General features: G+C 41.3%; 1 protein-coding gene across 10 annotated transcripts in view; it reads left to right on the top strand.

Annotated features, from left to right (window-relative positions):
• Positions 1 to 24,601, top strand: part of chd3 (chromodomain helicase DNA binding protein 3) — a gene marked incomplete at its 3' end in the record, with an annotated part of 45,770 nt that extends 21,169 nt beyond the window's left edge. For 2 of the 10 annotated variants that reach the window (XM_079670154.1, XM_079670150.1), the window contains exons 29-40: positions 207 to 351; positions 1,211 to 1,373; positions 1,456 to 1,607; positions 2,502 to 2,688; positions 2,771 to 2,872; positions 2,959 to 3,090; positions 4,101 to 4,209; positions 6,891 to 7,023; positions 9,227 to 9,422; positions 10,469 to 10,635; positions 11,841 to 11,967; positions 16,296 to 18,318. In XM_079670154.1, coding sequence (XP_079526280.1) covers positions 207 to 351; positions 1,211 to 1,373; positions 1,456 to 1,607; positions 2,502 to 2,688; positions 2,771 to 2,872; positions 2,959 to 3,090; positions 4,101 to 4,209; positions 6,891 to 7,023; positions 9,227 to 9,422; positions 10,469 to 10,635; positions 11,841 to 11,967; positions 16,296 to 16,552 — 1,870 coding nt within the window. Of the gene's footprint in view, positions 1 to 206; positions 352 to 1,210; positions 1,374 to 1,455; positions 1,608 to 2,501; positions 2,689 to 2,770; positions 2,873 to 2,958; positions 3,091 to 3,595; positions 4,210 to 6,890; positions 7,024 to 9,226; positions 9,423 to 10,468; positions 10,636 to 11,840; positions 11,968 to 16,295; positions 18,319 to 22,538 lie in introns of those variants that run through there. The other 8 variants (XM_079670155.1, XM_079670156.1, XM_079670157.1 and 5 more) reach the window with 8 other exon arrangements.
• Positions 24,602 to 26,785: the final 2,184 nt, after the last annotated feature.

Genomic DNA, 26,785 nt, shown 5'->3' with positions numbered 1-26,785 from the left:
GGGAGGGGCTCCTTATTTTCATCTAAAGTAACAGACAGAGAATCAGCACTTTGGAAACAGAGGGGATTATGGGATGCAGCAATGATCTGTTTGGTGTTTCAGCCAATCAGAGACATGTTCTGTATATATCTCAGACCTATAATATATTGATGAAAAACAGTGTCATAGGGGACCTTAAACCAAATATTCCTCTTCTTCTCCATCAGAGCGTACGTGTCTCTCTTCATGCGCCACCTGTGCGAGCCGGTGGCTGACGGGGCCGAGACGTTCGCAGACGGCGTGCCGAGGGAGGGCTTGTGTCGCCAGCCGGTCCTCACCCGCATCGGCGTCATGTCCCTCGTCAAGAAGAAGGTTAGACCAATGCTGATCGCTTCCTAAGTCAGGACAAGTGTGGGGAATAATGAAAACTAGGACACTTAAATGTCTCTTCCTTAGTATTACAGTCCTGGTTGAACACTTATGGCTACTTGACAGCTTTCATTCCACAACAAACTCCTTGTGCTAAAATACTACATACATACCCATTTTTATTTATGATTGATGTAAGTGCTAAACTCAGTATCCTTGAATTCCTTCCCAATGAAAGCCACCCCAGTTTGAATTAACAATAATTTATAATATGATGTAAGAAGAGTGGAAATCAACATCTATTAAAACATTTACACCCTGACAAGCATTTCTCCCTTCTGTAAATATATAGATAGGTATTTAAAACCTTCTCCAGGAAATGTCGTACTCCATTACTAACAATTAATAGCAATAAATGTAAAAGCATTAAATGGTTATTTGTGTGAAAGCAGACCCAACATATTACCAAAAACAGGGTTTGCTTGTTAAAAACCTCAAATATCAGCAGTTTGTCTACAGGCCCTTGTCAAGTCAAAAGATATATTATATTTACCAAACTCCAAAGACAATATAATCTTCAGGTCGTAAATAAACTGTCAGAAGTACTTTTCTAGTGATGAAATCAACTGTGACATCCTGAGAGACGTTCTGATTATTCTATTACTGTCAGCTCGCCAAACATCTGCGATCCAGTTTTACATCCAACCTGTTGAAACGGGCCGACATCCCGATCTGCTATCTCAGCCAGCGCGTGATTTACAGCCAGGCGAGCGGGGCATGTGGGGGGTGAGTTTGAATAAGGTGGTGTTAGGTAAACCGAACACATGCCAAGCTTCTTCTTTTTTTTAAATGTCATGTCCAGATCCAGGAGTTTGAGCACATCAACGGCCGCTGGAGCCTCCCAGAGCTCAAGCCGGAGGTCGTTTTGGACAAATCCTCCTCCAGGGCGTCCTCTCCAGCCATGAAGACCACCAGCACCACCCCCGAGGCCTCTTACAACAACACACCTTGCACCTCCAAGCCAGGTAACACTTCTACTACGTCCAGCAGGGGGCGCTCCAAGTAAAGGACAGCAGATAATCTAACATGCAGTGTGTCTTTGTGCAGCCACCCCTGCTCCATCAGATAAGATGGAAAAGAACGGGAAAGAAGGGGACAAAGAGGAAGGGGGGGCGTCGTCCGACAAAGAAAGAGCGAAGGAGAAAGAGGGGGATGATGGGAAAGAGGTGGAGAGCAACAGCACTGCAGACCCTGAAGAGGTGGGACACTCAGAGAAAATGATTTTAACTATTGGTTTTCACAGCAGAGTTGCAGTATGTTCTTATCGAAAGACATTTCTTTGCATTGTTGTACATTTTTCCGATTCTGCGTCGTGAAATGTTTTGTAAAAAATACTTTTATTCCTACGTTGTCTGATTTAATTTTATTAAGAATACTAATAAGAGCATGTAATGGAGTCATAGGAGTGTTATAAAAAATATATATAAAATAATAAATATATGGAATAAAGAGAGAAATAAATAAAATAAATAATCAATATGAAAATATAAAATTATTATTATCTATTTTATTTATCTCGTTATATCTAAAAAAAAATATCTGTGTATTGCATAAAATGTACTTAATTTGTATTATTTGTATATGTCATTTATTTATTTTTATAAAACGGACAAGTCAAATCAAGCAATCTGATTGGTTCTTAGCCGTGATATAATGAGCGTATATCACGGGTAGAATTGTAGTTACTAGTTTCTACAGCTAAGGGGGTTGTCGTCTTATTCCGTTGATGCCGGTTTATTTCACGACAATTCCCGTTACATTATTTTCAACTGTTGTCCAAAGCATGCCATCCATTTTTGTTCCGTTATTTCTTTCTGTCAGTGCTTTCTGTTCCCTTTCCTTCAGCTTGAAGAAAAACATACATTGTTAACGCTTGGCAACGCTTTTAAATAACTCCTGCTTTCAATGGAATTATAGCGGGATACTCATATTAACGTCAAAGGGAACTGCCAGTAAGGAAGAAAGAAACAATCTCTACAGCATGGTCTGGGAAATGACCTTTCAGAACGTTAATGGTATCAATAGCAGAAAGCCTGATCTGTTCAAATCTATTTAAAGCCGACATTTGAAGATTTTGTGTTTCTTTTTCACAGTGTTCTTTTTCGACAAAAGACGCATCACAAACAGCGTCCCCGAGTGAAAAGAGCGAAGACAAAGAGGAGAGTGAGCTGAAGGAGGAGGAGAAGAAAGAGACGACTGACGCCACACCGGAGGAGAAGAAGGACCAAGAGGAGAGTAAAAAGGAGATGCAACAAGAGGACGTCAAAGAGGAGACATCAGGTAAATACGAAAACACAGAACAGGAACTTGATAAGCCAGGTTGGTATTAGTCCTTGCTCACGTACTGTTTGAATCAAAAAAGTAGAAAAGGCGCTGGAGGAGAAGGAGAAGCGGGAAGAAACACCAGCCGCGAGCGAAACCACGGACAACAAGGAGAAGCCCGAGTTGTCTGACGTCAAGAAAGGTACGCTCCGATGTTAGTGAAAGAAATCTAACACGGAAGAGTTTTTTTTAACCTAATGACACCTTTGCTGTGTTTCTCGATAACAGAGGAAGTCAAAGGTGAAAGGGATGCTGGGAAAGAAGTGAGAGCAGCGAGGGAGGATTTACCCCGGGGGAACGGGAGGCTTCTCATGGAGCGACCTCGCTTCATGTTCAACATCGCAGACGGCGGCTTCACTGGTCAGTACTGATTCTGCTGCCGTGTGCACATACAAAAATACTACTTTAACTGGACTACTTTCATCTCTTTCCACAACTTCAAACATCTACGTTTACCTCTTCAACATTTATCCCGGGTATTTTAGCTATCATTATTATCATAAAAGACAATTCTCTTCTTAAGCAATCTTTAAGAAATGGCTAATCTAATGAAAATTAGGTACAAAAAATATTAATATTTTCCCAGGCACTTCTATTTAATTAACTGCCAAGTTGGATGTAATTCCCAGTCACAGTTTTGACTTGGATGTTGACAACAACTCAAGTTATTAAGTTATAATAACGGCAACTCAGATATGACAAGAATTCAATAATAGCTTCTTGCTAATGTAGAAGTTATGACACCGGGGTAGGGAGTTGTGTTTTTCAGGACAGGCTTTTTCTATCTGTATTTTTCTGTAAGTGAAGACTAGAACAATTCAGTTAAATCACTGCTATACTTCATAATGCCTACCTGTTTTTGTAGAATACATTCCTCAGATCCCAAGAAATATGTATGAAGACCTCTGACGGATCACAACAACATTGGAACATTTCAAAGGTCTTACTAGTAGTGCAATTATACTTTGACTTTACTATTTTAAGCCATTTCTGTATCCCTGTTTAATAGATTTAGAAGTACCTGTGTGTATCATGCAAATCACCCCTGTAATGTATACAGTTAAATTAATAAGATTTGTTTTTCTCAAGTAAACACACTACAGAGCGCCTGAAGCCGAGGACAGAAAGGTGAAAAGGTAACAATAACTTAATAACATGTCCAAACAAGCGTCTAGGCAGTCTAAACAACACAAAGCCTCGACTAAAGCAAAGAAAACATTCCCGTTGCTTTCTCCCGCTTCTGTACGAAAGCCAGAACCATCTCCCGGCCTTGATCACAAACCCAGAAAAGCTCCGTGTCCCGTGGAAACACCTGCAGACAGGTTTCAGCCAGCTCAGCACTTTGAGTCATTTTTAGCTTCTCTCCGCAGAGCTGCACACTCTCTGGCAGAACGAGGAGCGCGCCGCCATCTCCTCGGGGAAGATGAACGAGATCTGGCACCGCCGACACGACTTCTGGCTGCTGGCGGGAATCGTGATGTATCCTTGATGGCGGTTGCCCGAGCGATGACCCCGCTGTGTTTATTTTTCCTATAAGCCTGCCGAAGCACAGCGTAATAAGTAAACAAGCAGGCCAGAGCTGGGTAAACAGCAAGCTGTGTGCTGGAAGCAACTGCAGTCGGTCATTTAGTTCATGTTGCTCCCTCTATTATGGTAATTGAGGCCGTGCAGCATTCATGTAAACGGTGTTTGCACCATTCTGCAAGACAATCATGAGGTCCATTTAGTCTGAAGTAACAGGGGAGAGGAAATGTGTGTATCAGAAGCTTCCTGAAACCTTTTTTGTGCTAAAACAACTGCACATTTGTATTATTTTGGGCACAACATGTTATTTCTATAGGGTCAGATAGAGACAGATACCACTATTATGTCTGTTACCAGGGCTGCCAACACTCACGCATTGAGCGTGAGAGTCACGCAATTAACCCATATCTCACGCACTCACGTCACACTTGCCTTTCTTCACGCTAAGTTTTCGTCCAAAAATAAATGTATATAAATATAAAAATAAAGTGAAGGAACAGCAAACCGAGCGGTCTACGAAATGAGACGGTCTTCTGGCTTAGTTCAGTAAAGTTGGAACGATATTGGGAGATTCTAATTTCACGGATCAATAACTCATGAACAAAACGTTATTCAGACACAAATGACGTCTCCTAAGTACCGCGGTAAGGTTAACAACGAACTACAATCACATTTTGATCAAACAAAAGCCAATACGGGCCGTCCTCCGAGCTGGACACATTACATTGGTCTCTATCCGCAGCCGGAGAAGAAACGAGTGCCCAGGGACCGTCTGCAAAGTGCAAATCCGAAAAAAGAGAATACAATAATATTCAATCCCTATTATACAGCTTATTACTACCAAACTCACTACACACATCAATAGTCGCCTGTGTGTCATACTACAGCAAGGAGTTTGGAAGAATATGCTTTTGAATAATTTTGGGGAATATTTATAATGTAAATCTTGGCATATATGGCATCATCTTAAATAACTTTACTATTATAAAGTATATTTCTACCAAACTCACTATTTGCATCGTTGTTGTTAGCATCTGGTTAGCTAGCTGCGCTAACGGATAGAAGCTGTTTCTTAAACAATGAGAGGGAGAGCTCTGTCCTGTCAGACTGAGAGAGATAACTACAGCTCAGTGAGGTAAGGGACTCTCTGTTTAGATAGTTAACTTTAGTCTAGTTATCTCAGTGGGTCTCAAACGTTTTGGTCACCATTTATGGGAGTAAATGAAAACAGTTATGAAATACTATAACAGTAAAACAAGAATAAAGTTTAAAAGGTGAGTGATTTGTAAAATATCCATAAAGAAAAAGGAAATCTGTTTACCATACATTCATTTTGCTCTCAAAGTGCATCAGGTTGATGCATTTAACTTCAATATTTAAAAAAAAAGTCTTCCCGGGGAGCATGCCCCCTGACCCCCCTAGAGGAGGTGAGGACCCCCCCCCCCCCACACACACACACACACACACTTACAAAATAGCACTTTACCTCTGCTTACACCTATATGCTATTTTATATGCTGTGAGCTGATTATCGAGGCTTCATTGTAAGAGTCATTGTACACTGTGTATGTGCGTATTCCACTGTAGCGCCCGGTACATTAATGGGAAACCCTAGTTTGTACATGTTCAATACATTTGTAACACTGTACACATAAACGTTTCTTTTTTCGGTTCACCAAAAAAAAAATCTCATTCCAAGCTGAACTCAAATGTTGGCAGCCCTGCTGTTACTTACCTTTGAGTGAAGGCTGAAGGCATGTACAAACAGCTAACACTAGCTAGCAACTTCAAATGATTAGCCTCCCAAGTATATTTAGTGTCTAATTAACATTTAGTACCACATTTGTTTGACCCATTCAAAGATGCAAACATGGAAAAAGGACATTTTGTGGACAATTAATTTAAAATTAAAACAATTAAGAATAGTAAAAAAATCTTGTCTTTAAATGTATTGTTATGTACGAATACAAAGAAGAAAATACAAATGTTTCGATTAAGTCAGTAGGCATATTTTGTTACTTTGGACAACGCTAAGCTAGGTATTTTCCCTTGCTATATGCTAGTGTTTATGCTAATGGCCGTGCTAAGCTTCTCTTAGCTCTATACTATAGGCACAGATTTATTTTCATCTAATAAAGCAAACAAGCATATTTTCCAAATTATTAATTCTAATATGGGTCACAGCTTTTCCAGTCAAAGGATACCGGCCTGTCCACACGGCGGCGTGTGTTGTCGCATGCCGATGGGGGGGGGGGCTGAAACTCGACCAACAACCAATGACATGAATCTCCCGCCCCGGACACACAAGCACACTGTTTGATTGGCTAGAGCTTGTACTGGCATATGATTCGATTGGCTGACGCTTCCGCCGAAGCTTCAAAAGTTGAACATTGCTCAACTTTCGTCGCGAGCAAATCTACGCTTCGCTCCCACAATGCAGTTTGGCGAAACTTGACGTCACCCCATTCAAAGTGAATGGGCAGAAACGTTGAAGCTTCAACGCACGTCGCCGTGTGGACGGGCCGTAATAGCTACAAAATGTTCAGTACTTAGCTTCCCTGTGATGTTACTTTTATGATGTTGGATACACTGTCTCCTACCCAAAAGTGTTACGTGACCCTTGACCCTGGTGTTAGTCACGGCTACGCCCGGTGGCAGGACATCCAGAACGACCCGCAGTTCGCCATTGTCAACGAGCCTTTCAAGTCGCAGGCGAATAAAGGCAACTTCCTGGAGATGAAGAACAAGTTCCTGGCTCGACGCTTCAAGGTGAGACGAGACGTAGCTCCAGCTTCACTTTGGGTTTAAAGGAGCTCTGTTTGAAACGCCTCCATTGTAGTGCTTTGTTTACTTCCATAATGTAGCGACATCACAACGTAACACTAGCGCTTTAATTGGCTAGCTCTTCAACACATTGTACATTATAGGTTAAGGGGGCGGGACATCTTTTAGCTGTTGACCAATCACAAAAGAGCTGCCCAGCTAACCAATCAGAGCAGACTGGGCTCTGGTTTCAGACAGAGGGTGAAAAGAGGTGCTGCAGCACAGGCAGTATGAGAAAAATAAAGAGCTTTTTGAACATTAAAGCATGGAGACACGTCCCAGTAGAGACATTACATACTGATATGAACCCTGAACTTAACAGGGCACCTTTAAAACAAGCTCAAATTATTAAACGATTACGTCCATACAAAGCAGTTTGAAGCAATCCTACATGACATGACAGATTTCAATACCAGACAGGAACTATTTCAGTCACATTTCGCAGTGTCTTCCATCACCTGACCGATGCCCCGACACCCACATACTGGCTGACCGCTGCATTTCTGGAAGAGCCCTCATCCTGTTTTTGAGCCGCTCACATGTTTCAGATCCTGCCGCAACATCCTCATTTACTGTATCTCCGTCTCTTTCACATTCCCGGTTATCTCTTGCTAAATAATAGTAGTTTTCTTTGTAAATCTGTCATCATGATGGCATAAAAGAGCACTAAATAAAAAAACGGTTTCCTCTTAGAAGGTGTTAAGCCTTTAACCTTGTTGTGTAACACCTTTAAACACTTATTTTGCTCATTTCATTATACAAAAATAAAGAAATATACAGAAAAAATACATTAAATATATGAAATCGGGTGTATTTAAAAACAGATATAGAAATAACTGAATAAAGAAATATACATTTTTGTCTTTATATTTCCAAATGTATTCATTCTTTTATGTATTTCTCTCTGTAAACCATAGTTCTTATTGACTTATTTCTTATTTATTTCAACATGTATTTAGTCTCTCTCTCTTCTAAATATGTGTAGCTTTTTTTTGTGCAATCCAGATAGCACAAAGATAAAAATAGATATTTCCCATTAGTATGTTTTTAGCCTTTACCCTTCTTATGCAACAAATTTTCAGCAAATGACCTCTTTTTGTACCGGGCAAATCTGAATCACTGGTCGGAGCTTGATTTCAAAATACTAGAATTACTGTTTCCATGCCGACAAGGGAACACAGTGGATTAACAGCTCGGCCTTTCAAGGAATAGAGGATATTTAAAGGGGACCTATCATGCAAAATGCACTTTTGTACGTGTTTTATACATGAATATGTGTCCCCGGTGTGTCAGGGAACTCACCAAGTGTCAGAAAACACAACCCTCTCTCTTTTCCTTCATACCCAAATCTCTAAAAACGGGGCTGCAACGGAACTGATTATTATTTGAATTTGTATGACGTCAGAAAAGGGGTGCACCGCCTATATGGGCAACTCTCAACCTATCAGGGGAATGAGAGATCGCTCGAAAGCACTGCAGACGCTGTAGTACATAGGCCAGGCCTGTAAGTGGCGCTGTAGTCTGCCACAAAAGCAGAATCAACCCTTGCAAAAACAGGGCTGGAAAAGAGCAAATAGAGCGAAATGAGGCATGGCTAAAATGCATCAGATTGCTTGATTTGACTTGTCCGTTTTATAAAAATAAATAAATGACATATACAAATAATACAAATTAAGTACATTTTATGCAATACACAGATATATTTTTTTTAAATATACCGAAATAAATAAAATAGATAATAATAATTTTATATTTTCATATTGATTATTTATTTTATTTATTTCTCTCTTTATTCCATATATTATATTTACTTATTTATTATTTTATGTCCTTTTTTCACATTTATTTTCCTATTCTTTTTGTGATCTTTTTTAATGTATTCTTTTATAAAATAGATAAATATAATATTTTTATATTGATTTTTTCTTGTATTTATTTCTCTCTTTATTCCATATATTTGTTATTTTATATATATTTTTTATAACAATCCTATGACTCCATTACATGCACTTATTAGTATGCTTAATAAAATAAAATCAGACAACATTTTTGGGATGAAATTACAAGTAGATAAAATGGGTGATTTGAGTCTAATTTGACACACAAAGAAACCCCATTTCCCTCATGACCTGCCCCCGTTGTCGTTCAGCTGTTGGAGCAGGCGCTGGTGATCGAGGAGCAGCTGCGGCGGGCGGCGTACCTGAACATGACGCAGGATCCCTCCCACCCCGCCATGGCGCTCAATGCCCGCTTCACAGAGGTGGAGTGCCTGGCCGAGTCCCACCAGCACCTCAGCAAGGAGTCGCTGGCAGGAAACAAGCCGGCCAACGCCGTGCTGCACAAAGGTCAGGAAGTTCCTTTTTAATATCTGTATGTAACCAAACACATTTGGGCTGGGAGAGATTGGCTAACAGATCAAATCAAATAAAAATGTATTATAGCCCCAAATCACAAGACATTTGTCAAAGGGCTGTACAAAGCAAACAAAAGCAAAGACAAAAACAAAATACAAACGTCATGGCATAGAAATGATAAAAACATTATACAACAATATACCTCAACATTAGTATTGCCATGGGATAAAAGCATGTGAATGATAATCACAAGTGTATCATAAAATAGATCAACATATCTGACAAACTGTGGTGCAATCGTTGTTCCTTCCTGCTTGGGTAAAGCCAAGCAGATAAACTTACACGCTGTTATGCGATAGCTCCAAACATTTCCTCACTACCTCTCTGGCAAGTCCGTCCTTGTTTATATCGTTCCTGTTGAAAGGATAACACGCTCAGTGCACTTCTGCTCTTGTGTACCTGCACGTTACGGCGCTTATAACCCTATTCATCAAATGGATCGGTAGTTAATTCCATGTAGTGATGTGATGACAGAGTGAATAAAGGATGGGAACAGAACCTTATGTGAAGAGAAAATGTTCATTATACCTTTTTTAAGATGAGACATTACAGTCTATTTATAGCATCCAGACCCAGTCAATAACAATATAACTAATGGAAACCTAGGAAGACAATCAAGGTATCAGAATTAAGTACACAATGTTGAATAAGAGGTGTAAATTAATAGAGTCAAACAACAGATGCTATTGTAGCCTATGTATGAAGATGAATCATAGGGAAAAGCTAAACACTTGCTTTTTACTAACCATTATAAGGCTGATAATCAATCAATGTTTATTTATAATATGCCTGAACACATTTTATTGTTCTAGAAAGAAACAGTCTTGAACAGGCATATACACATCTATGGAGATGTAGAAGGGCCTTTTGTCTGTATCAAATAAAGTACCAAATGATTAATAATAATGTGCAAAACAAGCAGGAAGTAGGAGCTAAAAGGTGAAATTGTTGATCGGAGGTGTTTGTTTGTGTCCCAGCAGTGTTGAACCAGCTGGAGGAGCTGCTGAGTGACATGAAGGCCGACGTGACCCGCCTCCCCGCCTCGCTCTGCAGGGTCCCGCCGATCGCCGCCCGCCTGCAGATGTCCGAGAGGAGCATCCTCAGCCGGTTGGCCAGCAAGGGCACCGAGACACTCACCCACCCGGTCAGCAGCAGGCTACTAACACACACACACACACACACACACCCGGTCAGCAGCAGGCTATTAACACACACCCACCCGGTCAGCAGCAGGCTACTAACACACACACACACACACACCCGGTCAGCAGCAGGCTACTAACAAACACACACACTCACACCTGGTCAGCAGCAGGCTATTAACACTCACCCACCCGGTCAGCAGCAGGCTACTAACACACACACACACACACACACACACACACGGTCAGCAGCAGGCTATTAACACACACACTCACACCCGGTCAGCAGCAGGCCATTAACACCCCCCCCCCCCCCACACACACACACACACACACACACACACACACACACACACACACACACACACACACACACACACACACACACACACACACACACACACACACACACACAAACACAAACACACACACAGGGTCAGCAGCAGGCTATTCACACACACACACACACACACACACACACACACACACACACACACACACACACACACACACACACACACACACACACACACACTTTAGTAGGGATGGACTGGAGATAAGTACATTTACATAAGTGCTGTATTTAAGTACAATTTAAAAAAACTTCTACTTCAGTCGTTTCATTTTATACTAATTTATATTACATTTTGGAAGCCAAATATTGTAGTTTTTTCTACATATAATTTGTCAAATGTATATAAGCTAATAAACAGACATATATATTTATTAAGATATCTATTAAAAATATACAAAGTAATACAAATGAACTCCAAATGTACCAGCTATGAACACAATAATGCATACAAATGATGATCCAGTAATTAATAGATATATAAGATTCTGAAATGGGATTTTATGCAATTTTACATAAGTTACTTTGAGTAATTTAACCAAATACTTAATTTGGTGTTGCTACTTCTTATTAAGATTAAATATGAGTATTTCTTTAATGACTGCTCTTAACCACACCCAATAAAAACCTCAGCGACACTCACACGTTAAAACCTGCCTTCATTCAGTGGGAAAAATCCAAATGGAGGCCGGCCAATGAAATCACAGCGAGCCCATTATCCTGTCACCCACCTGTGGACCTCAACGTGTTGAGTCAGCAGATTTACGTGTCGGCTTACATCATCAAAAAGTTATTTGTCTTATTTATCTTATATCCTCTGTTTATATAAATCACATCCTCTCTTCCTCTGTGCAGCCCATTCCCCCGGGACCCTACGCAACCCCTCACAACTACGGAGCCCCCTTCACCCCCGCCCCCCCGAGCGCCCACCTCATGGGAGGGGCCAACTACAGTCAGATGTCGCCCGGATCCTTCATATCAGGTACGTTTTTAAGGCTCCATTCACATCCCATTTTTTCTCTATCACAAACGTTGAGAATGACTTGTCTTTCCACTTTGACCCTGTTTTCCTGTGTTTTTCTATCTAAGTGACTGATGAGTGCAATCTTTTTTTAAATCGGTCCTTTATTGAGCAAGAGTGCTGTCAAGACGGCTGTAATTTAGGCCTATTGGGGCCATTGTGCATCATACATTTTTGTTTTGTTTTTGCTGTTGACAGGGTCATATAGTTAATGTGGACGTACATTGACAGTGTAGCGTCTCGCAATAGGTTGAATTTGCAGCCCTCTTGCTCAATACTCGACCAATTTCATACCTTTTGTCCCAGTTAGACTCAAAAACATGGGAAAATACAGTCCAGGTTAAAACAGGATCTCAAAGTTGGTCAAACTATAAAATATGTGGGAGGCGTGTGGTGCAGTGGGTTGTGCGTTGGTGTTGGGATCTGGGGGTCACAGGTTCAAACCCCACTGCAGTCAGCATGTCGTTGTGTCCCTGGGCAAGACACTTCACCCCAAATTGCTCCTGTGGGGATTGTCCACAGTATTGAGTATGTAAGTCGCTTTGGATAAAAGAATCTAACAGGTGACATGTAATGTAATGTAATATGTAAGACCGAATTGCAGGTAGATATATTTGAAACAATGGCATAAAAAACCTAGATTGTATTTGTAATTCGATATAAAGGTGCAGCATTTTGGGTTTGATATCTCTGTCGGTGTGTGGAAAAGTTTTTTTGAAATTGCTTAAGGGGTCGGTTAAGAGAGAGTTGAAGTCTGCACACGCGGGTGCAGGTGCTGTGGGTGTGAGAGCGAGAGGGGTGAACCTGTCCCAGTCAATCAAAACAATAATTATAGTATTCAATATTATTCACACAAGAATAACTGTGCTTTTGATCTGTTTGCAGTTTAAACCTGATTTATGATTCCTTGAGGAGGTAAATAATTGCCTTTTCGTACTTGGTGATAGAAGATCATTATGGGAAGATTTGGACAGGAAACGACTTCCATCGCTCAAGACATGTTTAAAGAGACAGTCCACCAATTTCACACATAAGATAGTGTTACCTCGTAGTTAAGAGTACTTTTCAGCCTTTGTAAACTGTTGTGAAATGACCTCTGTGGCTCTGGAGGAGCAAATAACCCCTCTGATGTCATAGGGATGTCATCAGGGTGCTCTCTGCTTGGGCTTGGAGATAACTGGTTAATAACGTAAAGCCTGCGTTACAGAGTAGGAACATGGAGTTGGACAGATGGCGGTGAGGAGGGTCGGACAAAAGCCTCGGTTGCATTATGGGAAATGTAGGATCTAGTGCAGTGGTTTTCAACTGGTGGGTCACGGACCCGTTTCGAGTGGGTCGCGGATGTGTGAGTGAAGAAAAAAAAAAATTGGAAAAAAAAAAATTGCAATTCTTTTTTTTTTTTTGGGGGAAAAGTCAAACTTTTATTTTGAAGGTCCGATTTTCTAACATGCATGCAGTCGGCGTTGGACTGGAAGTACAGGAGACCATAAACGGTTTTGAAAACTTCTGTCACGTAGTGATCATCTTCTCAATAAAATATCATTGCTGATGTTTTTTCGAGTCTTCTAGTCAATCAGAATCAAGATTGTTGCCGGAAGTCCCCACGGAGAATAACTTTGCGGTAGAACTCTTCTTTATACATCCATGGGTACAACTTCAGATCAAAATGAACACGTAATGAAATATGACCCCCGGTTTGATGATTGACAGGTCACAGAACAATGGGAGCTATCTACCCTTACCCACAATTTAAAGTAAGTCACACAGACTATCTCCTCTTTACTCTTCTCGCAGCAAGATGTCAGAACAAAGTGAAAAACAAACAACGGAATAAAATATTATTAATATGTCGGGTAGTAATACATTTATTTATTTTATTCTCAGAGTGTACCGGAATGCATAGTTTATGTTAGTATTTCTAAAAATCTCCTGGGGGAGAATCCCCCCAGTCCCCCCTGCTGGGGTTGGGTTTTCAGCACGTGTGCCTTTTTATACAGTTCAGCATTGATTCCATCATCTCATTAAACCTTTTTTAAAAGCATACTTTAGTTCTGTGAAGGGATATAAGGGATATATGCACTGTACTTCACTTTTATTAATATTGTATGCTGAAAAGCGTATATATTACAGCACGTTTTTTTGTTGAATAGATTTGAGTGCTTCAAAATGTTGGGTCGCGATCTATTGACCAAGTGAAAAGTGGGTCCCGAGGTCTGAGCAGTTGAGAACCACTGATCTAGTGTCTCTCGAGCTTGAAGTACCTAAGTACCTAAAGACAGGAATATGTTTGGCCTGTGCTGCTTTGATGTGTTTGTATTGCTTTGTTTGCAGGTCTCACCATTTTGTGAAAGTGAAATAATAAATAAGTTTAGTGTTGCTTAAATTTCACTTTGTATTAAAGAGAAAAGACTTCAGCAAGGAGATCTGCACACACATTTTTTCCGAACAAAGGACACAGTTGCTGAGCAATTCCTCAATTTGTTTTATAGCAGAATCAGTAATCTGTGTGAGAAAACACAAGCAGCTCAAGCTCAGTAATCACAGTTGTTTCAGTCTCTCGATGATGGGCAGTTCACAATGTGTCTTCTATTTAAAGATCTCATCTGAGGAATTGCATCTTTATATGGTTATGTTGTTGTGGGAAAACATTCAGAATCAAAATGACTTCTTCTGGGAATTTCAGGAAAATTCCTGCGAGCAAACGTGTTGTGATGGAGCGCTGTTGAACTCTTAGATTTCAGTCTAATCCTCTAATATGTGAGGAATAAGCACTACCTGATGGATTCTAAAGCGAGACCGCTTTAAGCACTTTGAGTCGACACTTTATCTCCCCGCGCAGCTTAGGTTGCGAAAGCTGCCAAAAAGGGGTCCATATTGGAAAAACACATCTGCAGCTTCTGATGTGGCTGCCAGATAGACACCTGAAATAGACATTACCAAAATCAAACAGGAACGTGCTGACTGCTATATTAAGGCATTTTCATCTCTTAACATGTCCCACCTCAAAAACCTCCAGACTCAGCAGTAACGACACATTGTGCAACAGTGAAAAACGCAGTCTGGCTCGCTATCAAACCTGTCTGTGTTTGCTTCTCCGTGTTTATTTTTTTCCCTTCATTGTGGCTCTGATTAGTTATTGTGTAGAAAAAGAAAGAATTTGTTCTGTCTTGTCCAACTCTCCTCTCCTCGCCTGCTGTGTGTCAAAGGAAGCCTGTGAATTTATTTCCTCGTAATGAGTTTGGTAACGGCATATGCTCGCCAGACGCACTGCATGTGTGTTCGTGTTCTGAGATGTTTAGATTGCGGCGATGTGGCAAAGATAACTGGTAAAACCCGATATTCCCCAATAGCTTTGCCCTAAAGAAACCACAACACCCAGCGCTCTCTGCCTCTCACTCAGAGGAATCTTGATTTACGTAATTGTAGACCAAGACATCTGTCAAAGGCATTGCATTTTAGAGAGCCAGGGCCTATCTCTGAAAATGTCATTATGCTCTGTGTCTGGCCATGCCAAGAAAACATTTCGGACTTTGTACCGAGGTATTTTGAGAGGGACAGAAACCGCAGAAGGCATTTGGTTGTGTAAACGTCGTGTTGTGACTCGTGGAGCGGCGGGAGGGCTGGGCCCCGGCGCTGGATGTTCAGAAATAGTCCGGCGCAAGAGTTTGGCTTTGTGGGGGCCTCGCAGTGCAGTTTGAACACCCTGAACTCTGGCAGGGCACAAGCACGCACATGAGGCCACATGTATGGTTCTGATTGGGGTCGCGCTGGTTCCTGACCTCAGCTGGGGAGGGAAAGAAAGTGAGCCAGAGAGTTAAAACAACACAATTCTCTGATTCTGCGACCTCCAAGCTTCCCTCCGTTAATAGCCGTCTCCTGAGAGAAGCTCCCTCGCTTGAGTACACAAAACATATCCAGAAATATGCATGTCTGCCATGGCACGACTTTAGCTGCACTCTGTGAACTACACAAAATGTAATGATACACCAAATGCTCCATGTGCTTTCTCACACGATATATCTTGAACTGCATTGTTTGGAACACTTGTTTCAGGAGGAAGCTTCTCATCAAAGGAGTCCCACATACTAGGCATCTTTTTTTAGGGGGCGTAGAAATTAGGGCCCTTCAAGTGGAGCACCCGCCCTGCTGAAGTGTCCCTGAGCAGGACAGTGAAACCCCCCGCCAGACTAAAAGAGAATTCCCTACGGGGACGAGTAAAGTGTGACATTTTCCTGCTCCCCCCCCTCTCCGAGTCTCCACTACAGTCTGCCGCTTGTCTGCCCCCACAGAAGCCGCTGCTGGGGCCGCCGGGGGAGCTGCGTGGGGAGCCGCCGGGGGGCCGAACGCTGCGTGCCAGAAGACCAAGGAGCACGACGTGGGGCAGCGGCAGCGCGTGGTGGACCTCTGGAAGGACGGCAAGTCGGAGGGGGCCATCGGGCAGGAGCTGAGGATGCCCAAGTCCACCGTGCACAGCATCATCGTCAAATACCGCCTCAGCAACACGGTGGAGAACCTGCCGCGCAACGGGCGGCCAAAGAAACCCTGATTGGGGGAGGGGATAGTTGGACATTTGGATGGAAAATCCAGGAATGTAACAAAAAGGGTGGAATAAAATGGCTGAATGCATGAAGAGGAAGTCCAATGAGGACCCAAGGACAGAGCACTTTGACACTGCTGGAATGTGAGGAATAAAAAGGGGAGAGGTAAAGCTCACTGGATAAAAAAGAAAAAAGACATGGCGGCGCTTGAAAGAAAACAAGCAATCAAGTGCAGAGAGAGACGGCCAGAATAAGGAGGGAGAGGTGAGGAGCTGGCGCTGAGATCAAGCTCTAATGATGCTTGGGGGGGGGGGGAGGAGGCAGAGACAGAAAAAAGAGAGATGACCTGTCTGGAACAAACAAATCTTGGAGACAAGGCGCTACTGAAAAAACCTCTGAAGGGAGAGACTGAAAAACAGACGGTATGTTAATGCAATCACAGGTTTTCAGGAAAATGCAGCAAAATGAGGATTTTTTTTTTTTTCTACAGCCGCTCAGACAGATTTCTTTTTCTGTTTCCCCCTCTGTGCCGAAAAAAGATTTCCCCCCGGATCAATTCTTCATCCGCCGGCTGACTGAACAAGCCCGTCCCCTCGCTCTGACCCTGTACTCCCTCATTCCTCCGCAGCCCTCCACTTCCCCGCCTCGCTTTCTCAGTCTCACACATACAGTATATATAGCTATACACCGTGGACCTCACACACAACCTACAAAACCTGCAGAACAAACTGAATTTCTCTGCTTAGCACGGGCAGATGATCAAAACTCAAAGTAGAAAGGGATGATCTTTAAAGGAAAGATGGAAAAAGGAGATTCTTTGAAGTATAAAAGACTTATTTCCTTGGACTCTTTGCCCCAGCATTCCTGAGTCCAACCGTAGATATAAAAAGCATTGCCTTTGTCCAACAGTTAGTAGCAGCTGACAAAATGTACTGTATTACAAAGCATATTTACTATTGCACCTTTTTTTGTGGGGGAATGGGGGGGGGGGGTCACTTAAAGGGGAATATCACTCCACTAAGCTCACATTTCCTATTTTTAAGCCGAGCAGATATCAGTATTTACGAGCCGCTCTTCCTCAAAGTTAAAGAGTGTAATCTGTCATCGCAAAGGAAAAGGGAGACTCACTTTGAAACCTCGGGGAGTTTTTTTGTTTTGTTCCTCAAGCTTCTTTATTGTGACATCGTGATGGATTCCACGCTGGAAAATGTCCCCCGATCCCGAGAAAATAAAACACTCTGGACTGTATCATCGTTTTTCCACCTCGGAGTGTGTGCAGCAGAGCTTTACGTCCCAGACTCCTCAGCCTCTTGTCTGCAAGGCGGAGATGTGAAAAATCTGTTTCACAGTCCACACTTTTCTACGACCTATGAGTATTTTTAAGCTAAGATTGAGTGGTATTTCCCTTTTTAATCTGGAAGGGCATAAAGACCAGAGACGTGTGGCAGTAGTGCGGCCTGCAATGAAGACTTGACTGTGTGTGTGAAGGTTGCTGAGTGTGCGAATGTGTTTTTTTTTATACATGCGAGTATGTGCATGGTAGCACTGGCATTTAAAATCTAAAATAGGTATTATTTAAAATGTTCTATATTGGTGCTAATAAACCTATAAGAGTATAAGCTATTAAAACTGTTATGTCTTTGTTACAAAATAAGCTAAACTTCACACACTTTATTTTGTTTACACAACCGCTCAATACTTTCTTAAGTACTGTATAATGATACCGTCTAAAATGTGCAAATTAAAGCTTATAATAAACGTACAATAAATCAAATGAGCATGTGTAAAGGGAATAGACTCACTCATAATGATATAGCCAATGAGAAATATCGCTCCGAAGTTTCTCACGGCTTTTCAGGACACTTTAGCATTTTTCAGCTCCGTGTTTTGGTTTTACCGCACTTTAAACTTTTTGTTTCAGTATCAAGGCTCTCATCTACATTGTTAACTAGCTGAAGGAAGCTATTTTATAAACCTATTGTGCGCTACTTGCCCAAACCATGTTAGCGACCCGCTTGTGAGCAAAGTTTAGCATTTAGCAGCTAAAGAGCAACATAATTCCTTCAGGAGTTGGTGGAGACCAAAACGGAGCTACAAGGAGAGATTAATGCACTTAAAGGTCCCCTAGTATACTCTTTTTCAACTATATATTATAGGTCTCAGATATATACAAAACATGTCTCTTGGTTGAACTACCAAACAGATAATTGTAGCTTGCCATAAACCCCTCTGTTTCAGCCCTGTTTCACAAGTGCTGATTCTGTGTCTGTAGCTTTAAATGCTAATGAGCTGCTGCTGGCCACGCCCCTCTGCGAGATGATTGGTTTAAAAAAAGAAAATGGTGCTCTAGGAGGAGATTCAGGTGATAAGGTGGGCGGGTGTTACCTTGGTTCGTGATTGGCTAATGGTTACACAACTCTAAAAAACATTGTGAAATCACGAAGTGGCCAAAATCTGATTTGCTCATTTCCATTTTTATACAAATGGATCAGGATAAAAAGAGAGAGAATCTTTTATCCGGAAACTTTCCCAATCTCTTTACACAAAGGAGACACATAATTATGTTTAAAAGACGGGAAAAAGTGAATTTTGCATAACAGGTGACCTTTGAACTCAGTTTGTTGAGAGAAACAAAACTCCAAATGAAACCTTATATACCTATAGCCCTTTTTAAACAGGGGAATATACCAATGTGTTGCTGCTCTCAACTGCTCAAAAATCTCAATTAAGACACATTTTCTGGAAATATCTGATCAAAGATTAGTAGCCAAGACTAAAAATCTGACCCACTTTGATTTCTTACCACTTTTTGATACTTCCAGGTCCTGAGCCCAGCCTTGAAAGAAAACAGAGAAATAGATGCAAATTCGTTTTTACAGTTATAGCCTTGATTTACCTTCAAACTCTTGCAACACATGAATTTACGTAACTCTTTCAAAGTCTCTCTGTTGGACCGACTCTCAAATCAAACAGTTGCTCTTTAGTTCCCAAACAATTGACGGTTCAGATGCAGACGGTTGTTCCTGATGGAAGCTTTTGGCACAGACACGCTCACGCAAATGCTTTTCGGTAAGCATTTCCTGCCAAGATGGCAGCGTTCACGTCTATCAGATAGTAGACGGGACCTGCAGGGAGAGACATTACGGCCAGGAATGTTTTTTATTGCCTTTCTGGACTTGAGATGCTCCATCCAGTCAAGAGCCAGAGCTTTAGCAGAATAATGGTTTTAGGAATTCTTAGAGTCCAGATGTGGTCTGTTTAATTTATCATATTTGTCTTTACTGTAACTACAAATATGACTGCCAACATAACTTCGAAAGTGTTTCTCGGTCTAACACTGACTTGTTAATGTCTCTGCGTTTGGATGGACAGAGGTGAAGTCTTGCTTAGTGAGTTCAGAGGGAATCTGATATCTGTTGGAAAACAAGTGTCTCATTTAAATACAATTCCTGTTTTATCTTAACGTTCTCTTTTACCTTATGTGCCTTTTTTCCGTAGAGCCAAGTCCTACTGGATTATTTTGTCAAGCCAATGAGCATTCTTTGAGCTACTCGGTGAGAAATGCCTTCAGAACAGAAACGGGTTTATTTGTTTTCAGTGCAGTCAAACAAACTCATGTCTCACTAAAGAATCTGTCCATTTTAAAAACTGATTCTCTTTCCAAAACACGCAAAAGATTTGAATCAAGGACGGACTACGTAACTAACAGTGACAACCGGAGAGGAACTAATTACGACGTCGATGAAGGACTTGAAAAATATATCCGCCTATTACGTTTTTTTTGATGAATGTATGACGAAAACATTTCCGATTAGGATCGATTTTTCCTCTTTTTGGAAAAACGACGACCTCAACATTTACAAACCGGAAAAACATACAGTTCAGCGCTCTCTGGTGGACAACGTATGTAATCGCATCTTTGGCCTTTCTCCACTGTCCTTTCTTTTTGTATATTGGCCACGGCGACATATCGGGCAGGCTCGTTATTTTGTCTTCTCCCCATCCTGAGCAGATTTTTTTCCCCATGTAATCAACTCCGTCTTCTGTTTTTGGATATTTGTTTTCGCCCTGCACCCGTAATTCCTCTTGCTCTTTCACCCGGTCTTTACCTCCATTTGTTTTGCTTCTCATCAGATTTAATCTCCTCTCACACACACACACACACACTTTCTCTCTATCCCTTCCGTTGGCCTCCACTGGCAAAATGCCACAACTTTTCCCATGAGTTCCCCCCCCCTCTTGTTGAAGAGACACACACAGTCACAGCCTTCAGCTCAATACGCTCTTTATCGCATCTTTGATCAGCACGGGGGTATTATGACAGTTTATCTTCCCCGTGGCGCGATTGAGAGAAGTGCGCTGTTGGTCTATTCCTGGCTCTGTTTTGAAAGGAGCGCTAAACTTGCCGTTCCACTCCCCGAGCAAATTCATGATACACACACACATCCCTCAGCCAGCCTGCTGTGCAGACGTGTAGAAAGAAGATATCTGTCATGCATGTGTTTGTTTGTGTGTCCGTGACCTCGTGTGTGTGTGTGTGTGTGTGTGTGTGTGTGTGTGTGTGTGTGTGTGTGTGTGTGTGTGTGTGTGTGTGTGTGTGTGTGTGTGTGTGTGTGTGTGTGTGTGTGTGTGTGTGTGTGTGTGTGTGAACTCATTGCCGGCCTCACTTTCTCCAGGTTATGCACTTCTGGGGTTTTATCATTATTGTTATATGATATATTGATGTACTGTATTATGCAAGTTTGCTCATTAAAAAGGTTATCAGAGTATTGTCAAGCAAGCCTAAATACAGTTTCTATTTCAGTAATTCAGTGTGATACCTTGGTTGCATTATCATAAATAAACAAGATGATTGACAGTTCACGCCCTCAGATATTTATAGAAACTATAACCTAAACGTACCGGAGCACCTTCAAAGGGGCCCTATGCTCATTTTCAGGTTCTTAAAGGTGGGGTAGGTAATTTTGGAGAAACCAGCTCGAGATCGCTAGAATTAGAAAATACACAACTGCCACTTCCTCACAGAGCCCCTCCTCCAACACACACGAAAGTGCACATGACCAATGAGGGCACGAGATAGGTTCGTCCACAGATGGAAGGCTGACAGGCAGGTAGGCCATCCAGTTATTTTAGCCGGGCCGGCTCAGATGATTGGTCGTGCTTTTTACAGTACTACGGCTTCCACAGATGACATTTTCTTTATGGATTTTTTGTCAAAGCACTTCAGATATTCATTGCTATCAGCATTCCATAGAATATAATAAAAAGTGTATCTCGAGCCGGTTTCTCAAACTTACCTACCCTACCTTTAATTGTATTTTGTGTCTCTACTCTGACATGTCTCCATGCTTTAATGTTCAAAAAGCTCTTTATTTTTCTCATACTGCCTGTGCTGCAGCACCTCTTTTCACCCTCTGTCTGAAACCAGAACCCAGTCTGCTCTGATTGGTTAGCAGGTTGTCTCTTTTGATTGGTCAAGTGCTTAGATATGTCCCGTCCCTTAGCCCGTCACTTACAATGTGTTGTAGCGCTAGCACAAGTGAGAAACTCTCTCTGTGAGGGACTTTAGCTTGTGCAGACCATTTACATGCAGCAAAACCTATCTAACAAACTAAAGGAAATAAAGCACAATTGGGCTTTTTTAAACCTTGACACGCCATTGGAAACAATCCTGCTATCTGCTTGGATTACTTGGTATAATTAAGATCATCCCATAGTAGTAGTTAAGTGTTAATAGTATATACCCAAATGTCCAGACGTGAAACCATACTGGACATTCATCTTTCTCAAAAGAGATTTTCGGCCTTTGGTTCGTGAATTCCCAAAAGATGTTCAATAGCCGTTCTGAAACGCTTTCTAAATGTATGTATAACTTGCAAATGCGTGATCCTGTGTGAGTACGAACAATGATTCATAGAGAATTTGCCAGATAAGAACGGAGGACAAAGACCAATTCATGTTGAACTGACTCAGATGATCTCTCTCTCCCTGCAGTGTTGAACGGGCCCCCCATGTCTGTAAAGAAGGAGCGCGAAGCGGAGCTGCTAGTAAACCGCCGGGAGCAACGCAGCGGAGAGGTCATCTGTATCGACGACTAGACTACACACACACACACACATACACACACACACACACACACACATACACACACACACACACACACACACACACACACATACACACACGGAAACCCATCTGATGCAAACATATCTTCAAGGAAGTTTTTGCGCTAACACATCCAGTATTAAAACGTATTGACACATCTTCTAAAACTTTCCCTGACAAGCTACACTACACACACTCATGCACATGTGCACTTAATGTCCACACACACACACACACACACACACACACACACACACACACACACTCCAATATCGTCTCTTAACTTCTTGTGACCTTTTCTCGTCTGCCTCAAACCATTATACTCCTCATAAGCGGGGCCTCTTCACACAGGCTTCCTCCTCCTCCTCTTGGGATGCTTCTAACCTCATCCACACACACACACACACACACACACACACACCCACACACACACACACACACACACACACACACACACACACACACACACACACACACACACACACACACACAAACACAACGCTCAACCCACCTCAACCCTAGAAACCTTTTAGATCTCTCAATAGACCATGTAACCTTCCTCCTCCTCCTCCCCTCGACAGGAAGCTGCATGTGAAACTAAGATCATTTCAAACTCCATCCCCTGAAGCATGTTTTAATCACAATAAAGCTGTCTTTTTGAAAGGGAAAAAAAATGGTGTCAAGCTGTGCCTACAGTTGTTTTAATACTGTTTCTAATCCTCCCAGTTTCTCAGTCTGAGCAGCTCCAAGCACAGCTTTTTTATTTCTTTTAGTGATAAATACATGTTCAGATACAAACCCACGCAGCAAGGTATGATATGATAATTATATTCAGGACTCGTTTGACCACGTTAGGTATTTGCCGCCGCTTCCCTGGTTCTAGTTATGTAAGAAGCTTTGAGGTATTTTGGGGGTTCGCTACAATGCTATTTCTTTTGGGGAAACCTCCAATGAATGTTTATAACCTTTTCATAAAGCAAGTCAGTGTTATTAAACCTGTTGATCACCCTGAACACTCCTCTTTAACTCCCCCAGGTTTCTATTTCTTTCTACAAAATCCTGTGATATACTTTGCATATTTAAGCAGCTCATTCGTTTTCTCTTGTGTTTTTACTCTCATGATTATGACTCTTGTCGTTTTGTGTTCTCGTCGTTGCTTTTCGAGAAAGAGCTTCTACCAAAAGATGCATTTTTTTGTAACGGGAAAAAAACGATTCAGTATGCGCAACACACAAACGCACCTTTTTTGCAATGTTTTGTCCTTTAATTACTAGAGAACGCAAACGAAGAAGTTGAGCTAACTTCAGAGGTAGATATATTGCAAGAAAACTTTAATTGTTTTTTAGATTTGGGGCTTGCAAATGACATATACATAAATAGAAAATAGGCCATATGTTACCCTTAATGCCTCTTTGAGCAGAAAGATAATGTATACTATGTAACCCAAGTAAAAATACACGGTTATTATCTGGAAAATCAAAGGCTTGAAACTCATTTTATATAAAGCATCATTAAAAATCGCCTTAATAAACATAGCTGAACAAATGTAAAATCATTCAACTGAATTTAGAACCTGATGTCAACCTGTAAATCCAAGTCTGCTTTAAGTTAAAAACAAACGATAGCTACTGTAGGGGTTAATTTATCTCATAAATCCCAGACATTTTACACTTATCGTCCCGGGAAGTAGTCTCAGACCATTTTATGAGTTATGTTACATTTACAAATGTTTTTGCAACCCCTGAACTCAAATGTTTAAAGCACTTACATTTTTTTTTTCACTTTTACTTTGTCCTCTCTCCAGATTTTGTGTTCATTTCTGGGTATCTTGTGTTACTGTGTATGTAGTGGTGCCGCTCAAATGGCAGTGAAACCTGTCAGTGATGACGCACCACCTTTTTTTTCTTTCTTTTATTTTCTGTTTGTAATAAAACTGAATGAAACGATAAAAAGCACTATGTGGTTTTTTCTTTTAAATGGTGAATAAATACTGACTGAATTGACTACAGAGTATAGGCTATCTTTTCCATTAGATACTTGAAGCGCATTTTGCAGATAATACTCACATACTTTTATATGTGTTGAATACTCTTTTAATGTAGTGGAGTACTACACTGCTTTCTGTATTTTAAATGTTAAATAAAATCCAGTAGGCTACCCCCTCTAGCCTCAGCTGTGTTTTGTGCTAATGAGCCAATGTAGCTCAAAGCTAAGTGTGAAAATTGTAAAAATTACACCTGCTAAACTTTAGCAAGTTAGCAGAAGTGGAAAGTAATTACGTACATTTACTCTAACTACTGTACTTAACTACAGTGAGATTTTAAATGCAGGATTTTTACTTGTAATTGAGTATTTTGACATAAATGTATTGGTACTCTGAATAATACTTCTTCCACTACTGCATGTTAGCAGTATCATAGACAGAAAGGTAGCATGCTGAGCTATTGCTAATGAGCATTTAGCTGAATCCCTCACTTGCATAAATCCACAAGAAGAATGTTAGCATTTAGCTAGTGTCTTAGCTACACCCATAATGCACCTGCAGGCATCCATGTGGGTTTGTTTGATTTGGGTACCTTGCTGTCCTGGCCGGGTGGCGGATACTGCAGGGTTTACTCTTTTTATTTTATTCTATTTTACATTCAGTGATGTATTATTGGCGAGGACTTTTGTGCAGTTTGAGTCTGAGAACCTGGGAAGAAAGAGGCTGGGTTGACGGATTATATTTCCTGTTGGACTTCGCGGTGAGTACAACAACAAACCATTGTACAAACATGGCGCTGTCAACAACCACCCTATACACAAGTTATTGAGCCGTTTCCGCTCTACATCCTGAACTCCTCCCTTCGATGCAATGCACATCCGTTTTGGCGGACTGGGTTTGTTTTGCTAGCTAGCTCCGTTGTGCCGACAAAGCACTGATATCGCAGAGACAAAGAGGATATAACAATTACAACATGAAGAAAAGTGGTTCGGGAACTACGTGTGCGGTAGTTGGTTGCAATCACTCGAGAAAGCACCTGAACGAGTGGTTAGATAGAGAGTGCTACGACCACAAACCAGCACCCAGCACCCAGCCATGTTGTTCATTAAATACAGATAAACACAACAAATACTGCATGCATTGTATTTTTTAATATTATATATGAATATTTTCATAGTGATGTAATTGTGTGGGCTGCTTTTATATTTTAATTTGTAATACCTGTTAGGATTAAACATGTGATCTTTCTTGTTGAAGCCATTTCTTTAGTTTCCTCTCAACAATTAATTCATTCAGTGTTATTTATGTACAGTATGAGCTTAATATGAATGATGAACTGTGTTAAAAGAAATTGTAGCACTCTAAGGAACATATGAAATGCAATAATGCAATAACAGTGCAATAATGAAATTAAATTACATCAAACTTTATTTTCACTCAAACAGTACAGGCACATATGATATATTGCACAGCATAAAGAGATCATGTAAATTGTGCATTATGTAAACAACAGACAACTGTTGGCTCCTGTGGGCATGACCTAAATAAGGCAGTTTATTTTGGTTTTAAAATGCTGAGATATTTACTGCAGAACTGTAACCTTCCCTCAACAAAATCGTCAACAATTTTCGGGAGCATGTGGGCAAAGTAGAATGTGCGCAGCCTTATGATATGCCTTCAGACTGTCCATTGCTTTTCCATCTATTGCCATGGATTGAACGAAGTAGGAGCAAATTTTGCTGTACGTTATGCTGGGCCACGTCGTCATGTTATCCTCCCAGTTTTGCACTGAATTCGGGTGGGGGAGAGTAACGCCATCTCCAGTCAAAGAAGTAGAATCGTGTTCCCAAGCTAGCATCACTGTTAGCATCGAAATCGCTGTGTTTACACCAGTGCCCGTCTGACTGTTTACACCGGTTTACACCGACAGACGCTGTGCAAAAGACTTCCGGCGGAAATGAAGTGCATTTGTGTAGGGTTATGGCGCTACCCGTGGTTTGGCGCGTAAACTTGTCTATTGCAAAGTGATTATTGCTGTGTGATGCCCATAAATGCCATGTTATGGGTCTATTTTCTGCTTTAATGCGTGTGTTTATGGGCTCTAAGTAGCTGCTGTTGTGTTAATATTGTTTATACATCTCTGTTTTCTGCC

The sequence above is a fragment of the Notothenia rossii genome (assembly GCF_949606895.1).
Source record: "Notothenia rossii genome assembly, chromosome: 3".
In the NCBI taxonomy this organism is placed as follows: Eukaryota; Metazoa; Chordata; class Actinopteri; order Perciformes; family Nototheniidae; genus Notothenia; species Notothenia rossii.
Note: the sequence above shows the minus strand (reverse complement) of the source record. Positions and strands in the feature narration are given on the sequence as shown.